The sequence below is a fragment of the Giraffa tippelskirchi genome, chromosome X (genome assembly GCF_054371585.1).
Source record: "Giraffa tippelskirchi isolate mGirTip1 chromosome X, T2T-mGirTip1v1.2.pri, whole genome shotgun sequence".
In the NCBI taxonomy this organism is placed as follows: domain Eukaryota; kingdom Metazoa; phylum Chordata; class Mammalia; order Artiodactyla; family Giraffidae; genus Giraffa; species Giraffa tippelskirchi.
Window position 1 is genome coordinate 6,078,162 of NC_137289.1, and position 20,006 is coordinate 6,098,167.

General features: G+C 41.4%; 1 protein-coding gene across 1 annotated transcript; it reads right to left on the bottom strand.

Annotated features, from left to right (window-relative positions):
* Positions 1-14,141: 14,141 nt before the first annotated feature.
* Positions 14,142-14,834, bottom strand: LOC145535856 (uncharacterized). Its single transcript, XM_081564199.1, has 2 exons — positions 14,694-14,834; positions 14,142-14,506 (listed from the first exon to the last, which is right to left on the bottom strand). Exons 1-2 carry the CDS (start codon positions 14,811-14,813, stop codon positions 14,231-14,233), a joined length of 396 nt encoding a protein of 131 aa, XP_081420325.1. The 5' UTR covers positions 14,814-14,834; the 3' UTR covers positions 14,142-14,230.
* Positions 14,835-20,006: the final 5,172 nt, after the last annotated feature.

A 20,006-nucleotide genomic window follows, 5' to 3' on the forward strand; every position in this document is an offset into this window, starting at 1 on the left:
GAGTCTTCTCCAACACCACAGTTCAAAAGCACCAATTCTTCTGCACTCAGCTTTCCTTATAGTCCAACTCTCACATCCATACATGACTACTGGAAAAACCATAGCCTTGGCTAGATGGACATTTGTTGACAAAGTAATGTCTCTGCTTTTTAATATGTTGTCTAGGTTGGTCATAACTTTCCTTCCAAGGAGTAAGTATCTTTTAATTTCATGGGTGCAATCACCATCTGCAGTGATTTTGGAGCCCAGAAAAATAAAGTCAGCCACTGTTCTCACTGTTTCCTCATCTATCTGCCATGAAGTGATGGGACCGGATGCCATGATCTTAGTTTTCTGAATGTTGAGCTTTAAGCCAACTTTTTCAATGGGAAGAGCGTCAAAAAATTTGCAGCAATATTTTACCACCACCATCTTAATTTCTCTTGACAGTTTGTTTTTTTTTTTTGCCCACTAGTAAGATATTGTGGAAGACTGTCTGCCAAAATCGTTCACACACCACTTTTAGACAATCACAGGAAACAACAGTTGACTCAGTAAACAATGTAATTTCCAAACTGCAGCTGTTATATGATACTTGAGAAAAATCGACAGAAGTAACTGATGACTCATTTGCAAATTTAGGGGAATAAAAACTTGTTGACATTACAGAACATGTTGCCATCTCTATCTTGATTGTGAAGAAAGCCACTGCTGAAACACAGAAAACTGTTCTCCTGAATCATATTTCTATGGGACCTTAAAGTGTATAAAGTATATATGTATGACCTCAGGCTTCTCTTTTTGATCCTAAAGCTGCTCATTCAATGGCTTGACCCACATCCACTTATTCAAGTAGTCCCTTCAAAAACATTTGTCGTAGAGAACAGAATTGTGGTTGCCAAGGGGGAAAGGAGTGGGGGAGGGATGGAGTGGGAGTTTTGGTGTTAGCAGATGCAAACTATTATATAGACAGTGTGTAACCAACAATGTCCTGCTGTATAGCACAGGGAACTATATTCAATATCCTGTAATAAATCATTAGGGAAAAGAATATGAAAAGAATGTAATACATACATACATATATATATATATATATATATATATATATATAATCACTTTGGTGTATTCAGAAATTAACACTGTAAATACACTGTGAAAGTGAAGGTCACTCAGTTGTGTCTGATTCTTTGTGACCCCATGGACTAAACAGTCCATGGAATTCTCTGGGCGGAATACTGAAGTGGGTAGCCATTCCCTTCTCCAGGGGATCTTCCCAACCCAGGAATCCAACCCAGGCCTCCCATATTGCAGGCGGATTCTTTACCAGCTGAGCCACCAGGGAAACCCACTATACTTTATAAGTCTAATACAAACAAAAAGGCAGTGGACAAGTAAAATATCTGATATATACAATGAAAATATATACTAAGTATGAAGGAAAAGGCCAGCACATTCTAAGAGATAATGGGGAGACCTGCTTAAATAAGATGGTCAAAGGAGTCTTTTCTGGGGTGGAGACATTGAAGGTGAGCTCTGAAGGATTAAAGTGAAAGGGTCAAGTGAAAAGTGGAAGAGAGACAGTGTAAACAAATTCTCATAGGTCCTTTATAATGGACAAAAGAGAATGGTGCTGAATGAAGTATAAGCTAGGGTAAGAAGTTTGCAAGGTTTTAAGTGAGAAACAGAATATTTCTTTCCATATCAGTAAACAAGGATGTCAGTCATGAGGGATTATAGCTCTCCAAAGTGAGCCGATGAGCCCTGAGAAAACTCAAGAAAGAATAGAATATCTGTCATCTAGCAGCCATCAGAGTGCAGCCACTCCCTATGGAGAGCCCCGAGGAAACTCAGGATGTGAAAACATAAGAAACTGGCCCCAGATAGCTGAGGTGCATATCAAAGGAATGATTTCAGTGAGCCCAGACTCTTACACAACTTTTCTCTAATTAACAATAATCTTTTGACATTCAGACTACCTGCCCTTTGTTGCAAAAGTCCTATATATCCTAGCTCTCCCCTTGCCTTCTCAGAGCAGTTTCTCAGAGACCTGAAACACTGTCTCCTAAGGTGCAGTCCACGCACTCCAGTGTTCTTGCCTGGAGAATCCCAGGGATGGTGGAGCCTGGTGGGCTGCCATCTATGGGGTTGCACAGTGTCAGACACGACTGAAGCGACTTAGCAGCTGCAGCAGCAGCAGCAGCAAGGTGCAGTCCTCATTTTGCCCCCAAATAAAACTTAACTTGCAGCTCTCATGTTGTGGATTTTTTTTCAACATAAGCAAGGGAGTGATACAATCTGATTTCTATTTTTCAATGATCACTGTCTGCAATATGCATAATAGAGCAGAAGCAGTAAGGGTGAACACATTGCTTGCCTCTTCACTTTTAATGAGGTCTTTTCATATGGCTCAGACAGTGAAGAATCTACCTGCAAAGCAGGAGACCCAGGTTTAATCCCTGGGTCAGGAAGATCCCCTGGAGAGGGGAATGGATACCCACTCCACTATTCTTGCCTGTAGAATTCCATGGACAGAGGATCTTGGTGGGCTACAGACTATGGGGTCGCAAAGAGTCAGACACGACTGCATGACTTACACTTTCACTTCACTTTTCATAAAAATCAGTTGTTTACTGTGTTCCAACTTATCTTTTCCTTGATTGTTTAGTGCTTTTTGTATCCCGTTTTAAATTATTTTGAATTTTCAGTCTATGAAGATACACTCCAATATTAATTTCTAAAAGTTTTTTTATTTGCCTTCACATTTAACTCTATGTCACACTAATAATTGACTTCTGTGCATAAATGAGGGACAGGCCCAATTTCATTTTTCTCTTCAAATATATATCATGCTGATCCAACACCATTTATCGGAAAAGCTGTCCTTTCTCCAGTGCTGTATAGAGCCACTTTTTACAGAAAACAACTGTCCAAATATAGGTGGGTCTATTTCTAGGCTTCCTATTCTGATCACTTCATTTTTGTATGTGTTCATGCAACACTGTCTTAACAACTGTAGTTTTATAACAAGTCTTGATATATAATATAGAAACCTCTCCCATGTTGTTCTTTTCAATCCATATTCTTGGCGCTATGCATTTTCATATACATTTAGAATCACCATGTCAGGTTCTACACCTCCTCCCCACACACAACCCTTTGTTGAATAGAATTGGCACTGAATCTACAGATTGGTTTGGAGAATTAATTAATACATTTGTGATGTAGAATCTTTCATTCCATGAACATGGAATATCTACCCATCTGTTTCCATATTCTTCAATTTATCTCAATATTATTTTACTATTATCTGCACAGATGACTTGTACGTTTTTGTCAGATTATTCCTAGATTTTATATAACTTTCATGCTCTTTTGGAGAGTTATGTTTTATTTGGAGGGAATTTTTAGGAACTTCAAGCCTGGGAGGCAGCATCTCAAGTAACCCCGAGAAAACTGCTCCAAGGAGGCGAGCAGGGAGCTAAGATATATAGGAGTTTGAAACAAAGTGCAAGTAGTCTGAACATCAAAAGATTATTGTGAATTAAAGGGAAATCAGATATCCCAAGTTAAGGGATTTAGTGCTCTTCTATGTATGGGAAGATGCAAGAGTTTGGGCTCACTGGAATCATTCCTTTGATATGTACCTCAGCCATCTGGGGCCAGCATCCTGTGTTTTCCTCAGTGAAGGGGGCCTCAGCTACCTTTGGGGACTAAAAGTTATGCCTCACATTGGAATCACCTGAGGATTGTTTAAAAAAAAATCCTCATGCCTGGCACTGACTTCTAGGCTTTCTGATTGAATTAGTTTGGAGAGGGTATGCTCTCCTCACTATTCCTGATCATTCATACCTCAAAGTTTTTGCACTTGCTCTGTCATCTGACTGTAATACTTTCCCCAGATCTTCACAGGACTGGCTCCATTGCCAAATTCTCTGTTCTGTTCAAAAGCCATCTCTTCATAGACACTTTCCTTGACCACTCTCTCCCAAAATGGTGCCTCTACCACCAGCCTCACTTACCGTGTCACTCACTGACCCTTCACCCTGATTCATTTTGTTTCACGGTGCTTATCACCCTAGGATATTATATAGTTGTGGTTTTTCACCTGTCTCCTGACTAGACTGCAGGCTCCTTGAGGGCAGGATCTTTGCCCAATTTGTATCCCCTATAACAGGTTGGGTAACTAGCTTCTAGAAAGCTAATAGCACATGTCACCCTGATGCCTGCTTTGGTGGGGATTTATCATCATTACTGCCATGTTATTTATGCATACCCTTGAATGTCATGTAAACCACAGGATGAGATTATAAATGAGTGTTATGTGCCTGGGGTTAATGGAGGTTCCTGATCTCCCTCCATCAACCCTCCTATCCTTCCTCCCAGCACTCAGTGTCCCACTCCTCCTCCCTTTGGCCTTCAGGCCCCACATTTCTCTAAAGGATATTGATGTAGATCAGAGTTCCTTTAGGAGTCGTGAAAGTGAAAGTCACTCAGTCATGTCTGACTCTTTGTGACCCCATGAACTATACAGTCCATGGAATTCTCCAGGCCAGAATACTGAAATGGGTAGCCTTCTTCAGGGGATCTTCACAACCCAGGGATTGAACCCAGGTCTCCTGCATTGCAGACAGATTCTTTACCAGCTGAGCCACCAGGGAAGGCCATAAGAGTCATATCCATAACCAAATGTTGACATGCAACCTGATTAAATTCTGAGTAATTGAGCAATTCCAGTCTAGGATCTCTTCTTCCAGTGCCTGCATGCTAGATTTCTTTCCTGCAAAAGACAGCAGCAGCCCTTGGCTAATATCTGCTTAGTGGAATCTAATTTTTATTGCATCCCCAGCCCCTGCTTGAGGAGGGCAGGGTACATGTCAGTTCTCCTAACTACCATGACACCATACATGATTTTTTATGTTTAGGAGATGAGGCAAGTTATATAGCTTTTTTTCAATTGTCATGTCAGGAACTGGAAAGAAAATGGACATTTATTGAGTATCTTGTCGTGCCAGGCATTGTGCCAGATGATTTTACACATGTTATTCATCTACTTTTCAAAACCAACTGGAAGTTAGAAGTTCATTTCACAGGTGAAATAATTTGCTACAAGTTTCCCAGCTAAGAAGTAGTTTCTCAACTTGGGTCTAGTATAATTAGGTTCTAATGAATGTTTTTGAATGATTGATAGAGGAGTAGGGGTGGGATGAGAGTCTGGGCCCAACCAGCCCCTAACCTCAGACTCTGTTCAGCTAGAGAAATGGCTGGAGAAACCCCAGGGTCATGGGGGCAATGGCATGAAGGAGGCCTGTGATCATTCATGTTTTCCATCCAAAGAAATCATGAGGCCCTAACTTGGCAGTAATGATACGTTTTTGGCAAAAGTTGATCGAGAAAATATAGAATGACAATAAACTACTTCAGACTCAGTTCTATTTTGAAACAAATGTATGTTTCATTTATTATAATAGTACTATAGACAGTTGAAAATGTGTGATATGCATATAATAGTGATAAAATTATTAATAGGCTTCACGTATGCTGAATCTTGGGTACATATGATTCTTTATCTCTATTACATGTATGAGGAAACTGGCAAGGCAAAGTGAGGAACCTGCCAAAATATCAGAACTGAGATTGAACTCAGGGGTCCAGCTTCAAGGCCATGCTCTTGACCACCTAGTATAGAACCTTTATGAAGCACATGTGTGATGCATTCAGTCCAGGATTGATGCCCACTTTCCATGCTGAACCCTCTGTATTAACACCAAAGACCCACAGTTTTGCAGGTTGGGAAACGGTGGTCTCGAGTGCAGGCCAATGAATCTACTTCTCTCGTGCATCTCCTGTCACCGCCCTCTGCCACTTCCTCTGGGCCCAGCACAGTATCAGGCACACACACAATATGTGCAAATGTGTGGGGGATGATGCACAAGGGGACAGAGTCATGAATGACAGACATGAGCTCAGTCAAGTAATCCTTTCTGGCTTGGAAATGTGGGACCATCCTCAGCAAACCCTAGCCATCCCAGCTAGAAGCTGCCTGGAGATCAGCTGGCTGTAGTCTCAGCAGAACTGGGAGGCCCATGGGTAAAGTCCATGGTCTAGGCTCTGCAGTTTGTTCCCAATCGTCTCTCATGCCAGCGCCTCTCCTTGGAGCCTGCGGGGTCCACGTTGCACTTGAGTTGTGTTCGAAAGTGTAGGTGATTCAAGCGGCCTTTCTCCATGCTTCTACACTTCTAATCTGCCTCGCTTAAGGGGAAGAATAATGTCTCCTAACCAATCATGAAAAGTAGGGGAAGATGGCAGGGCTGTGGGATCCATGCTCCTGACTCTTCTGGTTTGGGGAATATCATCTGCTATAACATGTAATTTATCCTCTTAAAATGTTCATTGCACAATACATTAGTGTCTTTCATGATATGATGGTGGACAGCTGATCCAGAGCTTTGTTATGTTGCATGATTAAAACTCTGTCTGTTGCACAACAACCCATTTCTCATCCCCCAAGCTCTACTCCCCCAAGTGGAATGGCACCCACCATTCTACTATCAACTTCTGTGAGTTTGACTACTTTAGGTCCCTCATAGAAGTAGAATCATGCAGTATTTGTCCTTCTGTGACTGAATTACTTCACTCAACATGCTGTGTACTGTGCTAAGTCATTTCAGTCATGTCCAACTCTTTTGCAACCCCATGGACTCTAGCCCACCAGGCTCCTCTGTCCACAGGATTTCCCAGGAAAGAATACTGGAGTAGGGTGCCCTTTCCTCCTCCGGATCTTCCCCACCCAGGAGTCAAACACTCATCTCTTTCATCTCCTGCATTGGCAGGCAGGTTCTTTACCACTAGTGCGACCTGGGAAGCCCCATTTCACTCAGCATAATGGCCTTCAATTTCATCCAAGTTGTCACATAGGACGGGCTTTTCTTTTTTAAGGCTGAACAATATTCCATTTTATGTAGCTGCTGCTAAGTTGCTTCAGTCGTGTCTGACTCTGTGCGACCCCATTGACGGCAGCCCAGCAGGCTCCTCTGTCCCTGGGATTCTCCAGGCAAGAACACTGGAGTGGGTTGCCATTTCCTTCTCCAATGCATGAAAGTGGAAAGTGAAAGTGAAGTCACTCAGTCGTGTCCGACTCTTAGCGACCCCATGGACTGCAGCCCACCAGGCTCCTCCATCCATGGGATTTTCCAGGCAAGAGTACTGGAGTGGGTTACCATTGCCTTCTCCACCATTTTATGTACAGACCATTTTTTTTTTAAAAAATCCATTCATTAATTGATAGATATTTAAGTTGTTTCCACCTCTTGGCTATTGTGAATAATGCTGCAGTGAACATGGGAAAATACATATCTCTTTGAGATCCCGTGTTCAATTATTTTGGCTATATACCCAGTAGTGGCATTGCTGGGTCCCATGACAGTTTATTTCTCATTATGAAGGGAGTCTCCATACTGTTTTCTATAATGGCTGTACAAATTTACATTCTTAGGAACCATGTATAAAGTTTCCAATTTTTCCATATCCTTGCCAACTCTTGTTATTTTCTGGGTTTTTTAGTTTATTTATTGGTTTTAAAAATAATGACCCTGGCGCTAGTGGTAAAGAATGTGCCTGCCAATGCAGTAGACATAAGACATGTGGGTTTGATCCCTGGGTTGGGGAGATCCTCTGGAGAAGGACATGACAACCCACTCCAGTATTCTCACCTGGAAAAATTTCACGGACAGAGGAGCCTAGTGCACAACAGTCCATGATTGTCGCAAAGAGTCAGACACGACTGAGCAACTGAACATAGCACAAAATAATGACCATACTTGGGAGTATGGTTTAGTCTTATTATTTTTTTGCCTACTGCATTTTTGCATAGTGCAGGAGTGGGGCAAGATCCTTAGAGGCAAGAGAGACAAAGTACCAGTGGGGACACCACATGATTTCGAGGCTTTCTCGTCTTTGAAAGGGATTTGTGTTCACTTTTCTGCCTTCCCAGTGTGGAGCATATTTATTTGTAAGAGAATATTTATTTGTACTGTGAACTTATTCCTGATAAGGGATAGAATAAGAATCAATTGCCCTCCAGAGATTCATGCACTTATGGAAACTGGTCTCTCCAATGAGAGAAAGCTGTGCTGAGGGCTTGGAAAAGCTACTGGCCCAACCTGCCTCAAAGATCACTCTCTGATGACTGATATTGGGCTGTCTTTTTAGTTAAATGGACCTCCTCCTATTGGTGAAAAATGGTGACAATAGTGGTTCACAAATCAGGTTCAAGGGTCCAAAACCTGAAAATGGGCTCTTTCCTTTTCTTTCACATGAAAAGTCAACCACTCCTGTGAATGCACCTCTCTGACTACAAGCCATAAATGAAGGAGCAGAAAGACTGATTCATCCAGCACTCCCAGGAGCACTGTCACTGGTCAGAATTGAAATGCTTGCCAGAGACAATGCTACAAATGGTCACCACTACCAAGCTCACTGTCATGGTGCTTCAGCTCTAGACATCGGGGCGGGGGGGGGGTTGGTGGGGAGAGAGACAACAAAATCCATTCTCTTCCAAATTTCAGATGTTCCTGCTCAACTCATTAAGAGAAATGCTGAAATAGAAGCAGACGGGAATTCTAGTATGAGCTGGTGCTTTTGTGCCAGGAGCCACATAAAAAGCAGGACCCTCAAGCTCCTCCTTCACCTTGAAAGAGGCTTAGCGAAGGACACAGTGCAGAGGGAGCTGCTCCAGGGGAAGTGTCCGGCAGGTGCAAACTGTGCATTTCTGTAATTGGGTCACTTTCGACTTACAACAGGGAATAGAGAACATGGCTTTTGTTCTGCATGGCAGGTGAGAGCTCCCATCTGTTAGAAAATGAAAAGTATGAAAGGAGTAGCTGTGGGTGCCGTGAACATCATCCTCAAGAGCACGTGGTCATCAGAGTCTGAAATCTGCTTTCTCCTATACCAAAGGTTGTTAGGATGGATGGTGAGAGATGGACTTTCCAAAAAGGGCAAAGCACTTCCATGTGGCTTGAACTGCATATGGGTGAGTCCAGGGCAGTTTCATCTGGGGTCCCCACAGCCTTGATGCTTTTGGAGTCTGACTTGCTTATTTTACTCATTCCCTTTCCTCATGTTAAAATGTGTGAGCATTGAGGTGACATTTCATCCAGATGTAGCTGAATTATTTAGCATGATAGAAAGGTCTAAGGGCCTTTTGATGTCGTGATAATTGACAAAAGCTTCACTAGCCCCTTTTTTCGGACTCAGAAGCAGAGCCACCACTGTTTTGGCTTCATTTCCGAAGTTAGAAGTCCAGAGTCTTCAAGACACACAACTCTGGCAGGAAGTTCGTATTGCCCCCTTGCAGGGCAGCCCTGGGTTTCAAGATATGGGTCAATCGGTGAGGAAGAAAGAAGTTTCAGATACATCAGGAGGCCCCAACAGCTGGCATCCTGGTTTTGCATGCCTGCCAAATTGGGGAAATCAATAGAATGGGAAAGACTAGAGATCTCTTTAAGAGAATTGGAGGTACCAAGTGAATATTTCAGGCAAAGATAGGCACAATAAAGGACAAAAACAGCAAGGACCTAACAGAAGCAGATGAGATTAAGAAGAGGTCGCAAGAATACACAGAAGAACTGTACAGAAAGCTCTTAATGACCAAGATAACCACGACTGTGTGGTCACTCACCTAGAGCTGACATCCTGTAGTGTGAAGTCAAATGGGCCTTAAAAAGCATTACTGCAAACAAAACTAGTAGAGGTGATGGAACTCCAACTGAGCTATTTCAAATCCTAAAACATGATGCTGTTAAAGTGCTGCACTCAATATTCCAGCAAATTTGGAAAACTCAGCAGTGGCCACAAGACTGGAAAAGTTCAGTTTTCATTCCAATCCCAAAGAAAGGCAATGCCAAAGAATTTTCAAATTGCCACACAATTGCCCTCATTTCACATGCCAGTAAAGTAAAGGTCAAGTCCTTCAAGCTAGGCTTCAGCAATATGTAAAACGAGAACTTCTAGATATACAAGCTGGATTTAGTAAAAGTCAGAGGAACCAGAGATCAAACTGCCAACATCTATTGGATCATAGAAGAAGCAAGGGAATTCCAGAAAAATACCTACGTCTGCTTCATTGATTCCACTAAAGCCTTTGACTGTGTGGATCACAACAAACTATGGAAAATTCTTGATGAGTTGAGAATACCAGACCACCTTACCTGCCTCCTGAGAAACCTGTATGCAGGTCAAGAAGCAACAGTTAGAACTGGACATGGAACAATGGACTGGTTCCAAATTGGGAAAGGAGTATGTCAAGGGTCTATATTGTCACTCTGCTTATTTAACTTATATGCAGAGTACATCATATAAAATACTGGATTGGATGACTCACAAGCCAGAATCAAGATTGTCAGGAGAAATATCAACAACCTCAGATATGCAGATGATACCACTTTAATGGCAGAAAGCAAAGAGGAACTAAAGAACCTCTTGATGAAAATGAAAGAGGAGAGTGAAAAAGCTGGCTTAAAACTCAACATTCAAAAAACTAAGATCATGGCATCCAGTCCCATCACTTATGGCAAATAAAAAGGGAAAAAGTGAAAACAGTGACTGATTTTATTTTCTGGGCTCCAAAATCACTGCAGGCAGTGATTGCAGCCATAAAATTAAAAGATGTTTGCTCCTTGGAAAGAAAGCTATGACAAACATAGGCAGTGTGTTAAAAAGTAGAGACATCACTTTGCTGACAAAGGTCCATCTAGTCAAAGCTACGGTTTTTCCAGTAGTCATATATGGATATGAGAGTTGGGCCATAAAGAAGACTGAGCACAGAGGAATTGATGCTTTCGATTTGTGGTTCTGGAGAAGACTCTTGAGAGTCCCTTGGACAGCAAGGAGATCAAGCCAGTCAATACTAAAGTAAATTAACCCTGAATATTCATTGGAAGGACTGATGCTGAGGCTGAAGCTCCAATAATTTAGCAACCTGTTGTGAAGGGCCGACTCACTGGAAAAGACCCTGATGCTGGGAATGATTGAGGGCAGGAGGAAAAGATGGTGATGGAGTATGAGATGGTTGGATAGAATCACCCACTCAATGGACATGAGTTCAAGCAAACTCCAGGAAATAGTGAAGGAAATGAAAGGCTGCAGTCAATGGTGTTGCAAAGAATCAGATACAATTTAGCGACTGAACAACAAGAACAACAACCACAGGCATAACAGAAGGAAATATTTGTGTACTTGAAGACATAGCAATAGGAGCCATCTAGAATGCAACACTGAGTGTCCACCACTGTACACAACGGATAATACACCAAGATCAAGTGAAGTTTGTACCAAGAATGCAAGATTGGTTACACATTTGAAAATCAATGTAATTCATGTCATTAACAAGCTATAAATTAAATGATCATATGATCATATCAATAGATGCAGAAAGAGTATTTGACAATATACAATGCATGTTCCTTGGGCGTCCCTGGTGGCTCAGTGGTAATGAATGTGCCTGCCAATGCAGGAGAGGCAGGTTCAATCCCTGGGTCGGGATGATCCCCTCGAGAAGGAAGTAGCAATCCATTCCAGTATTCTTGCCTGGTAAATCCCATGGACAGAGTGGTCTGCAGACCAGGCGGTCAAAAAAGAATCAATCATGACTAAGCAACAAACAAACATTCCTCACAGAAACTCTTAATAAACCGGAAATAGATGAGAAAATTCTCAGCCTAAACAAAGCAAAACAAAAAGCCTAGACCCTACAGCTGAATTATAAAGGTTTTAGGCAATAAAATCTCTCCCAACAGTAAACAGTGTGTTCCACACAAGAGAAAGGAGTAATTTTTAATACCCATTCAATAGAACAAATTTCTAGTTATAATTCACAAAATAAAGGAAATAATAATGTCCAGAAAATAAACATAGTATAAAATCTATTGATCATTTTATATCTAATTATGAATGTGAAAGTGTAAGGGAATTTTTAAGAAAAAAATATCTGCACAAGATACAGTTTAAGCAGCCCCAATTAACGTAATTTTATTTTCTTTGTTCCATAGCCTCAAAATAACTGACAATTAATAAATTTCACTATAAAGCATATTTTTCAAAATCAGCAATATATTTATGTTCAAATATAAGAACATGTTGTACTTTTGAAGCTAAAAAAAAGTTTGTACCTTGCAGTGAATACTTTGTTTCACTGATTTAGTCATAAATAAAAGCACATTGTGTGTCTTTACCTTGACAATCTTTATGGTATCACTGTGTATTTAGAATCCACTGTTTGAACGTGGGGTGTATCTTAGTACCTTCCCTCAGGGACTGCAGGCTGTGCAGGAAGTGGTCTCAAGGCCTTCTAAACCATTAAGGATGCTCTGTGGAATGGAGCAGTGGTAACCATGGCGGCCTGTGTTGGCGGCAACTGTTTAACAGGGTCTTCTCTTAATTAACTCCTTCATAGAAGATAATGAATTTTTAAAGATAACTACTAAAACTGTGGTTATATGAAATTATATATATATATATATATATATATGTATACACATATATCCTCATATGTGTGGGCGTATGAGTATATATATATACTAAAATTTTGTACCTTGTGAATAATAAATAAAATATTAAAACGACATAAATGACAACAAACTTTGAAAACTTAAACCAACAAAATTTGGTTTTGCAGAGGAAAAGTATTTAATTACTGACATTATTTTAGAATACTGGAGTATGGAGATGGTAATTAAAACAGAAGCAGCTTTGACTTGGTTTTATTCTTGTAATAAAACTTTTTGTGGGCAATGAACCCTGGTATTGCCTGCACTGGATGTGGGCCACTCCCCCTGACCCACCTGTGGGAGCCCACTGCTTCATTCTAAATTCCTTAGCTAAAAAGGGCCTAATCAATGTTGGCTTTGTGACCTCCAAAAAAGCCATTATTTTCTTTCCTTTCTTCCTTCCTTCCTCCCCTCTCTTTCTTTCCTTTTCTTTCTTATTCTACAATTGTTAAAGTTTACTTTCCACTTATAGTTATTAAAAAATACTGGCTCTATTCCTCATGTTGCAGAATACATCCATGAGCTCATTTTACACTCAACATTTTGTGCCTCCCACTCCCCTACCTCCCCTCTGGTAACCAGTAGATTGTTATCTTTATCTCTGAGTCTCCATTTTTGTTATATTTTCTACTTCGTTGTATTTTTAGGTTCTATGAGTGATATCATAGAGTATTTGCCTTTCTCTAAGTTACTCTACTTAGTATTATACCCTCCATGTTGTTGCAAATGGCATTATTTCACTATTTTTATGGCTGAGTAGTATTCCATAGGTCTTCCTTGGTGGCTCAGTGGCAAAGAGTCTGCCTGTCAAGCAGGAGATGTGGGTTCAATCCCTAGGTAAGGAAGATCCCTTGGAGAAGGAAATGGCAACCCACTGGAATATCCTTGCCTGGAAAATTCCATGGACAGAGGAGCATGGATGGGGTCACAAAGAGTGGGACATAACTTAGTGACTGAACAACAATGAGTGTCCCATAGTACATATATATCACATCTTTATCCATTCATCTGTCTATCATGTGATGGACATTTAGGTTGCTTCCATGTCTTTTGAATGGTGTGCTTCAAGGAACATTGGGGTACATGTGTCTTTTGAATTAATATTGTAGGTTTTTAAAAAATTTATAACCAAAGTGAAATTGCTAGGTCATGTGCTGTTCTATTTTTAGTGTTTTGAGAAATCTCCATACTGAAAACCACCATTATTTTACTCCTAAGGACTATCTTTTAGTAAGCAAGATTGAGTTTTTGAGGTTGTTAGTTGCTGACATCATATCTTAAGGTGTAATAAACACTACTATGAGGTAGGTGCCCTAGGGGCAACTACTTTGTATGCCTTTTTAGGAAATGGCCCTGCCACCCCACACATGACACGGATCCCCAGCTAAGTTCCCACCTCTGCACTCTCACACAGAAACACCAATTCCTCTTCCTCTTCTCCCATGGGAAGTATATCTTAGGGGCTCAGTCTGGACCCAGTTCTTCCCCCTACTTTCTGGCTAAATGGACCTTCTGGTCCCATCCCCAACTCCACAGGATCCATTCTCCCTCCCTCTTCACACACATCCCTTCCCTGCCCTCTCTGAGCCCCACTATCAGAAAGCTCAGAGACATACATAATTTAACAGCAGGTTGATTTTATTTACTTTTCATTATTAACGCATGCTGTTGGTGTAAGTTTCAATGTTTGTACTGTTGGTCATTTCTTAACGGCGAGACCCCCGTAGATTTCTGAGGTCTCTAGCTGTGCTCTGAGGTCCCTGGCTGCCCACTGGTCCAGCTGGATCGGCAGGGGTCTTCACAGTCTCTGGGACCTCCTCTGGTTTGTTCTGATTCAGCTCTTTATTCAGCTTGGAACACTGGCTACAGAGCTTTGAACCTCTGATTTTCTTAAGTTTCTTTGAAGTGGCAGTTTTTGGGGAAGCTTTGCTGGCGACCTTTTCTTGAATGTGCTTATTTACCCTCGTGGTTGCCTTGGTCACCTGGAGAAAACAAGAGAGGGAGCACAGAATGGCATTGGTTTGGGGAAGAGAGTGAAGATGGATGGGAACAACAGCTTTGGGAGAAGGGGTGTGGGCAAAGAAGGGGTATGTGCCAGGCAAGGACAGGGGAGGGGGTCTTATGGGGCGGTGTCAATGGGCAAGAGGAGCTTGGGTGGGTTCAGCTCACCTTGACACTCCCTTTGGACCTCAGTTGATAGGAGATCTTCATCTTTTTGTTCTGGGCATCTGGAGTTGGCTGCTCCATAACCGCTCTAGAGCTTTGTGGCTTCCCAGTCACCTTAGTCATTTTGAAGGCTCCCAGTGGTCTGCTCCAGAGCCCCTGAGCACCCCTATATATACCCCTCCCCAAGGGGCCACATCCTTATGCTTTATGAGGTCAGCAAGTCACTTCCCCAGCCAATGGTGGCCCTAGGTGAGCCTTGACATCACAAAGCCCCATCCTGACACCTCTAGGGGAGGTTGGGGAGCAACTTAGATGTTTTGGTGGGAGAAATGAGGCATTTTTAATGCCCCTAAAGAGCCCTCCAAACTCACCTGCCATCCTCATCTCTCTAAGTCAACTCTGATGGGTCACATGGCAGGGAGAGTGTGTCTCCTCCAAACCTTGCCTCACAGCCACACTATTCAGGGTCTCATTCTGTTCTCTCTCACCTTTTACCATTATCTAGTTTTTAATATCTTGCCTAAAATCCCTCCATGGTAATTAGGCTGTATTTAAGTGTCTGTGGAAATGAGAATCATTCCAATTTCCTCCTACAAGGTGGTCTTAATGCACCTTGAAGATCATTTAATTCTGGGCCACCTACCAGAAACGTTTTCCATTCCACCTCCTTTTCTCAGTGTTCATGTAGCTCTCCTCAGTTTTCTAGTTTCCAGTTTGAAACCCCTGTCTTCAGGCTGTGAGACTGCACTGAATACACTTGCTCTTGCTCCATTTGGAACTGTCTTGTTTCAAGTCTAGGACTCATGGTCACCTCACTAGAGGTACTACCCAGGCTTGGGTTTTAACAGGGTGATGGGGATGAGGCAGATAAATGCATGCTTCAGGTTGTGCTGGGTGATCCCATGCAGGAAATGACAACCTGAGGCTGATTAGTATTCCCAGGAAGAGGTGGAACTTGCCCAGAGGTCTGTGAGCCTCGTGTGCAAAGATCTTCTCAACATGTGCCTGCACAAATCTCTTTTTTCATCTTGTTTTCCTGCTGGCAGCTCCACTGGAGCTTACCTCACAGTCGAGTCCATGGTGGAATTCATTTTCATGAATAGCTACCACAAGCTTCCAGCTTCTTGGAGGAAACACTGAGTAATCATGTCCTGTCCATCTAGTTCCCAAGGTCTCTCATTGAGGTTGTTGGCTCTGGAGGAAAGGAGAACGAGTTGTGTGCTTCACCATACTCCTTGTGTTCCTAATTGACTAGCAGGGTCAGCCAGCCTGGGGTGTGCCCCTGGGGACACAGTTTTTTGGCTTAGTGGGACTTCCTGGATTTCCTGTGAAGTGCTCACTTCCTAGTATCCACTGGCTGCTTATTCATGCAGGATGCATCACAGTGTTTAAAATTTTAAGAGGTAAAACAAAGCACACCAAAAACAAGCCCAAAAGATGACTCTTAAAATTTTTAGAACAAGGAACCTAAAACCTGATAGAAAAATGTGAAAAACACACAAGCCACAACAGTTTATAAGAAAGATGTAGCACTGACCTTTAACTTTATTAAGAGATGTTTAAAAGACACGAGCAGCCAATTCACAAGAAAGGTATGGAACTAGCCCCTAACCACATTAGAAAGATATTTAATCTCAGTAAGGTAAGAAAAATCAAATTAAAATTCCCTTGAAAAATCAAACTGACCCAGAAGTGGCCTCTATTTTAGAATTTGCAGACAGAGACATTAAAATACTTGGAATAATTTTGTTTTGTATGTTCTAAAATTAAATAGAGACCTGGAAATCATAAAATAGACCTAAATTGATCTTATAGATATTAAAGCTGTCGTGTCAGATGACAAAAACAGTGGATAGAATAAATGACAGATTAAACAGGGAAGATGGTGAAAAATGTGTACTTGAAGAGGTAGCAATAGAACGTGTCCAGAATGAAGCACAGAGTCCATCAATATATACAAACTATGACACACCATAATCTATTGAGTTTTGTCCCCCCAACCCCAAGAATGCAGGATTGGTTAAATATTTGAAAATCATTCTGTGTAGTTCATCTTATTAAAGAACTAAACTGAAACGGAAGCTGTGCTCCAATATTTTGACCACCTGATGTGAAGAAGTGGCTCATTGGAAAATACCTTGGTGCTGGGAAAGATTGAAGGCAGGAGGAGAAGAGGATGACAAACACTGAGATGGTTGGATGGCATCAGCCATGGACATGCATTTGAGCAAGCTCTGGGAGTTGGTGATGTATAGGGAGGCCTGGCATGCTGCAGTCCCTGGGGTCACAAAGAATTGGACACGACTGAAAGATTGAACAGAAATGAACAAAAAGAACTAAAAATGAAAAGCTGTAGGGTCATCTCAATAAATGCAGAAAAATAATTTGATAAAGTCTAACATCTTCCTCGGTTCGGAAGATCTGCTGGAGAAGGGATAGGCTACCCTCTCCAGTATTCTTGGGCTTCCCTGGTGGGTCATATGGTAAAGAATCTGCCTGCCATGTGGGAGACCTGGGTTCAATCCCTTGATTGGGAAGATCCCCTGGAGAAGGCATGACAATCCATTCCAGTATACTTGCCTGGAGAATCCCCATGGACAGAGGAGCCTGGCGGGCTACAGTCCATGGGGTCGCAAAGAGTTTGACATGACTAAGTGACTGAGCACATTCTATATAAAAACTCTCAGCAAACTAGAAACAGAAAACTTCCTCAAACTGATGAAGATAATAAACAGTATAACTAACATCATACTTTATGGTAGTAATGACTTATGGTGAGTGATGTCAAATATGTGATCTCTGAAGAAGAAGATTTAGCTTCAGGACCAGGGACCAGGCTTGATCACTCAAGAGCTTTTATGTAGCAGAGTTTTATTAAAGTGGAAGAGGACAGAGAAATCTTCTGACATAGACATCATAAGGGGGACAGAGTGCCCCACTGCTACTCTTAGAAAAGGGAGTTATATACTTTTTCAGTTGGTTATTACAATAAATCAAAAGGATGTCTCAAGGCTGTAAAGATCTTACTGGATCCACTCCCACAATTTACATTTTAAGATGACAGTATTAGAACTAACAATAGAAAGATCTTACCAGACCCACTCCCACAGTATACAAGTTTTAAGATAACAAGATTAGTCAGAAGGTTTTTGTTAAGGAGAAACATATCCTTGAGCAAGATACAAAGCAATGTAGAAAAAAAAAGTTTGTCTTTTTCTCCTCCTTGAGAGCCTCAGACTCCTTTCTGCTTCTTGAGGGCCCTGAGCCCCTTTCTCCTCCTTGGGGACCCTGGACTTCTTATCAACCTTCCTAGGAACTGACTCTCTCATTCCCCACTTTTCTTTTAAGAGAATTATTTTGCCAAGGGAAAGGGGCATTGTTTTCATTCCATAACTACTTTCTGCTGTTGAGGGGCATTGTCCCTAAATTGTTGAAGCACCATATTCTTCTAACCCTCATATTGAGGATCTCTGATCCAGCGGTCCCAAATAATAGTTGGAGGAGGCTGTGGCACTCGTAGGAGCTTGAACAATCATTTGTAACTTAAAACTTTCAAATGGTTAAAAACAAACCCCATTATACAGTTACAGATGTAAGGTGAAATAGTCATTAAACCAAGTTAAAACATAATCAAAATTAAAAGTTACATTATGTCCATAGTTACATCAGTCCATCTTAGTATTGTTAGATGTCATCAGAACAAGAAGAGGCATCACATATAATTGTTGTTGGCAAAGGTATATGCAGAGTTGAAGAAAGTCCTTTCCTTGAAGCAGAGAAACCCACCATGTGAAACCTTCAATTGATGAAGAGGGGAGCACTCCACAGACCGAGAAATTAGACCAATTGTGGAATGCAGCATAAGAATGAGCCCAGGACAGGAAGGCATTGTCTTCAATGTCAAATGGCAGACTCAGGACTTTTGGAGACAGCAGATGCAGGCCCACATAGATTATCAGGTCTATTTGAAAAGTAAAAAGTGAACACATAGAGGATAAAGACGTAAAATAACATTGTTTTAGTTTTGGTCAGGGTGCCACTTTTTAACTCAAGTGTGGTGCACCCAGGAATCAATTCCTGGCACCTTGACAGCTGTGGGAGAAGAAAGAATAACTTGGTAAGGGCCTTCTCAGAGAGGTTTAAAAGATTGCCCTCCAGATCCCAATGTTTTTATCAGGACCTCAGTGCCTGGCTCAAACAGCGGCTTGTTTGACTCAAAGGCTAGGTCAGGAGTTAGCCACCTGGAAATGTCTGTTGAAAAGCTAAAAGTTTAGCCACATAGTTAATTTCAAGGCTTCAGGATCTATGAAGGATCTATGATATCTATGACAATATCTGTACACAAAAACGGTCTACCATAGAGACAATCCCTTCTTAGGAACAGTTCGAGCCCTCATTAAAGCTATGGGTAAAACTTTAAACCAACTGTCTTGTGTTTCTTGAGTTAGCTTACACAGATGCCTCTTAATAATGTCATTAGCCTTTTCAACCTTTTCTGAAGATTGGGGTCTCCAGAAACAGTGTAAATGATATTCTATTCCTAGAGCTTTTGACACCCCTTGAGTTACAGTAGCTTTAAAGACAGAGTATTGTTGCTCTGAACTTTAGAGTTTAAGATCCCATTCATGAGAAGTCAGTACAGTAAGATTTTGCCCATTAGTAAACTTATGAACTTTAGGCATTAGCAAAACAATAGCAGTGATTACCCTTAAGGAATGTGGCCATTGTCTTTTTTCACTAAAACTAAACTCTGACACTGTGGGCAAGCTCAAAGTTGGAGCCTGCAAGAGAGCAGGTTGAAGAGTCTTAAAAGCCTTTTGAGCCTTGGGGTACAAAATCAATTTGTTGGTTTGGCCCTGCTGAGTTTCAGTTATAAGTTTATATAGAAGCCAGACAAGTTTCCCATAACCCAGAATAATCCAAATGCAGCAATAGTCTGTGATCCCAAAAATCCTCTCAATTGTCTTAAAGTCATATTTGTCTCATTTAGGAATGTCAGACAATTATGTATAAGGATTAGGCACCTATTATTTGTATATCTTGAACAAGTCTCCATTTATCGTTTGACTTTTTCACACCCAAAATAGGAGTGTTGGGTGGACTATTACGGGAAATTAATAGCCCCTGTTCCTTTAAATTTTCAATGATGGGTTTTAACCCTTAACCTCAGGCTTTAATGGATACTGCTTTTGATGTGAAAATAGGTGAGGGTCATTGAGCTTGATAATGATAGAAACAGCATTTTGTGTTCTACCCAGTTTTTCCATCAGTCCACACTCTAGGATTTACATTTTGCTCAATTAAGAGGAGAGAAAG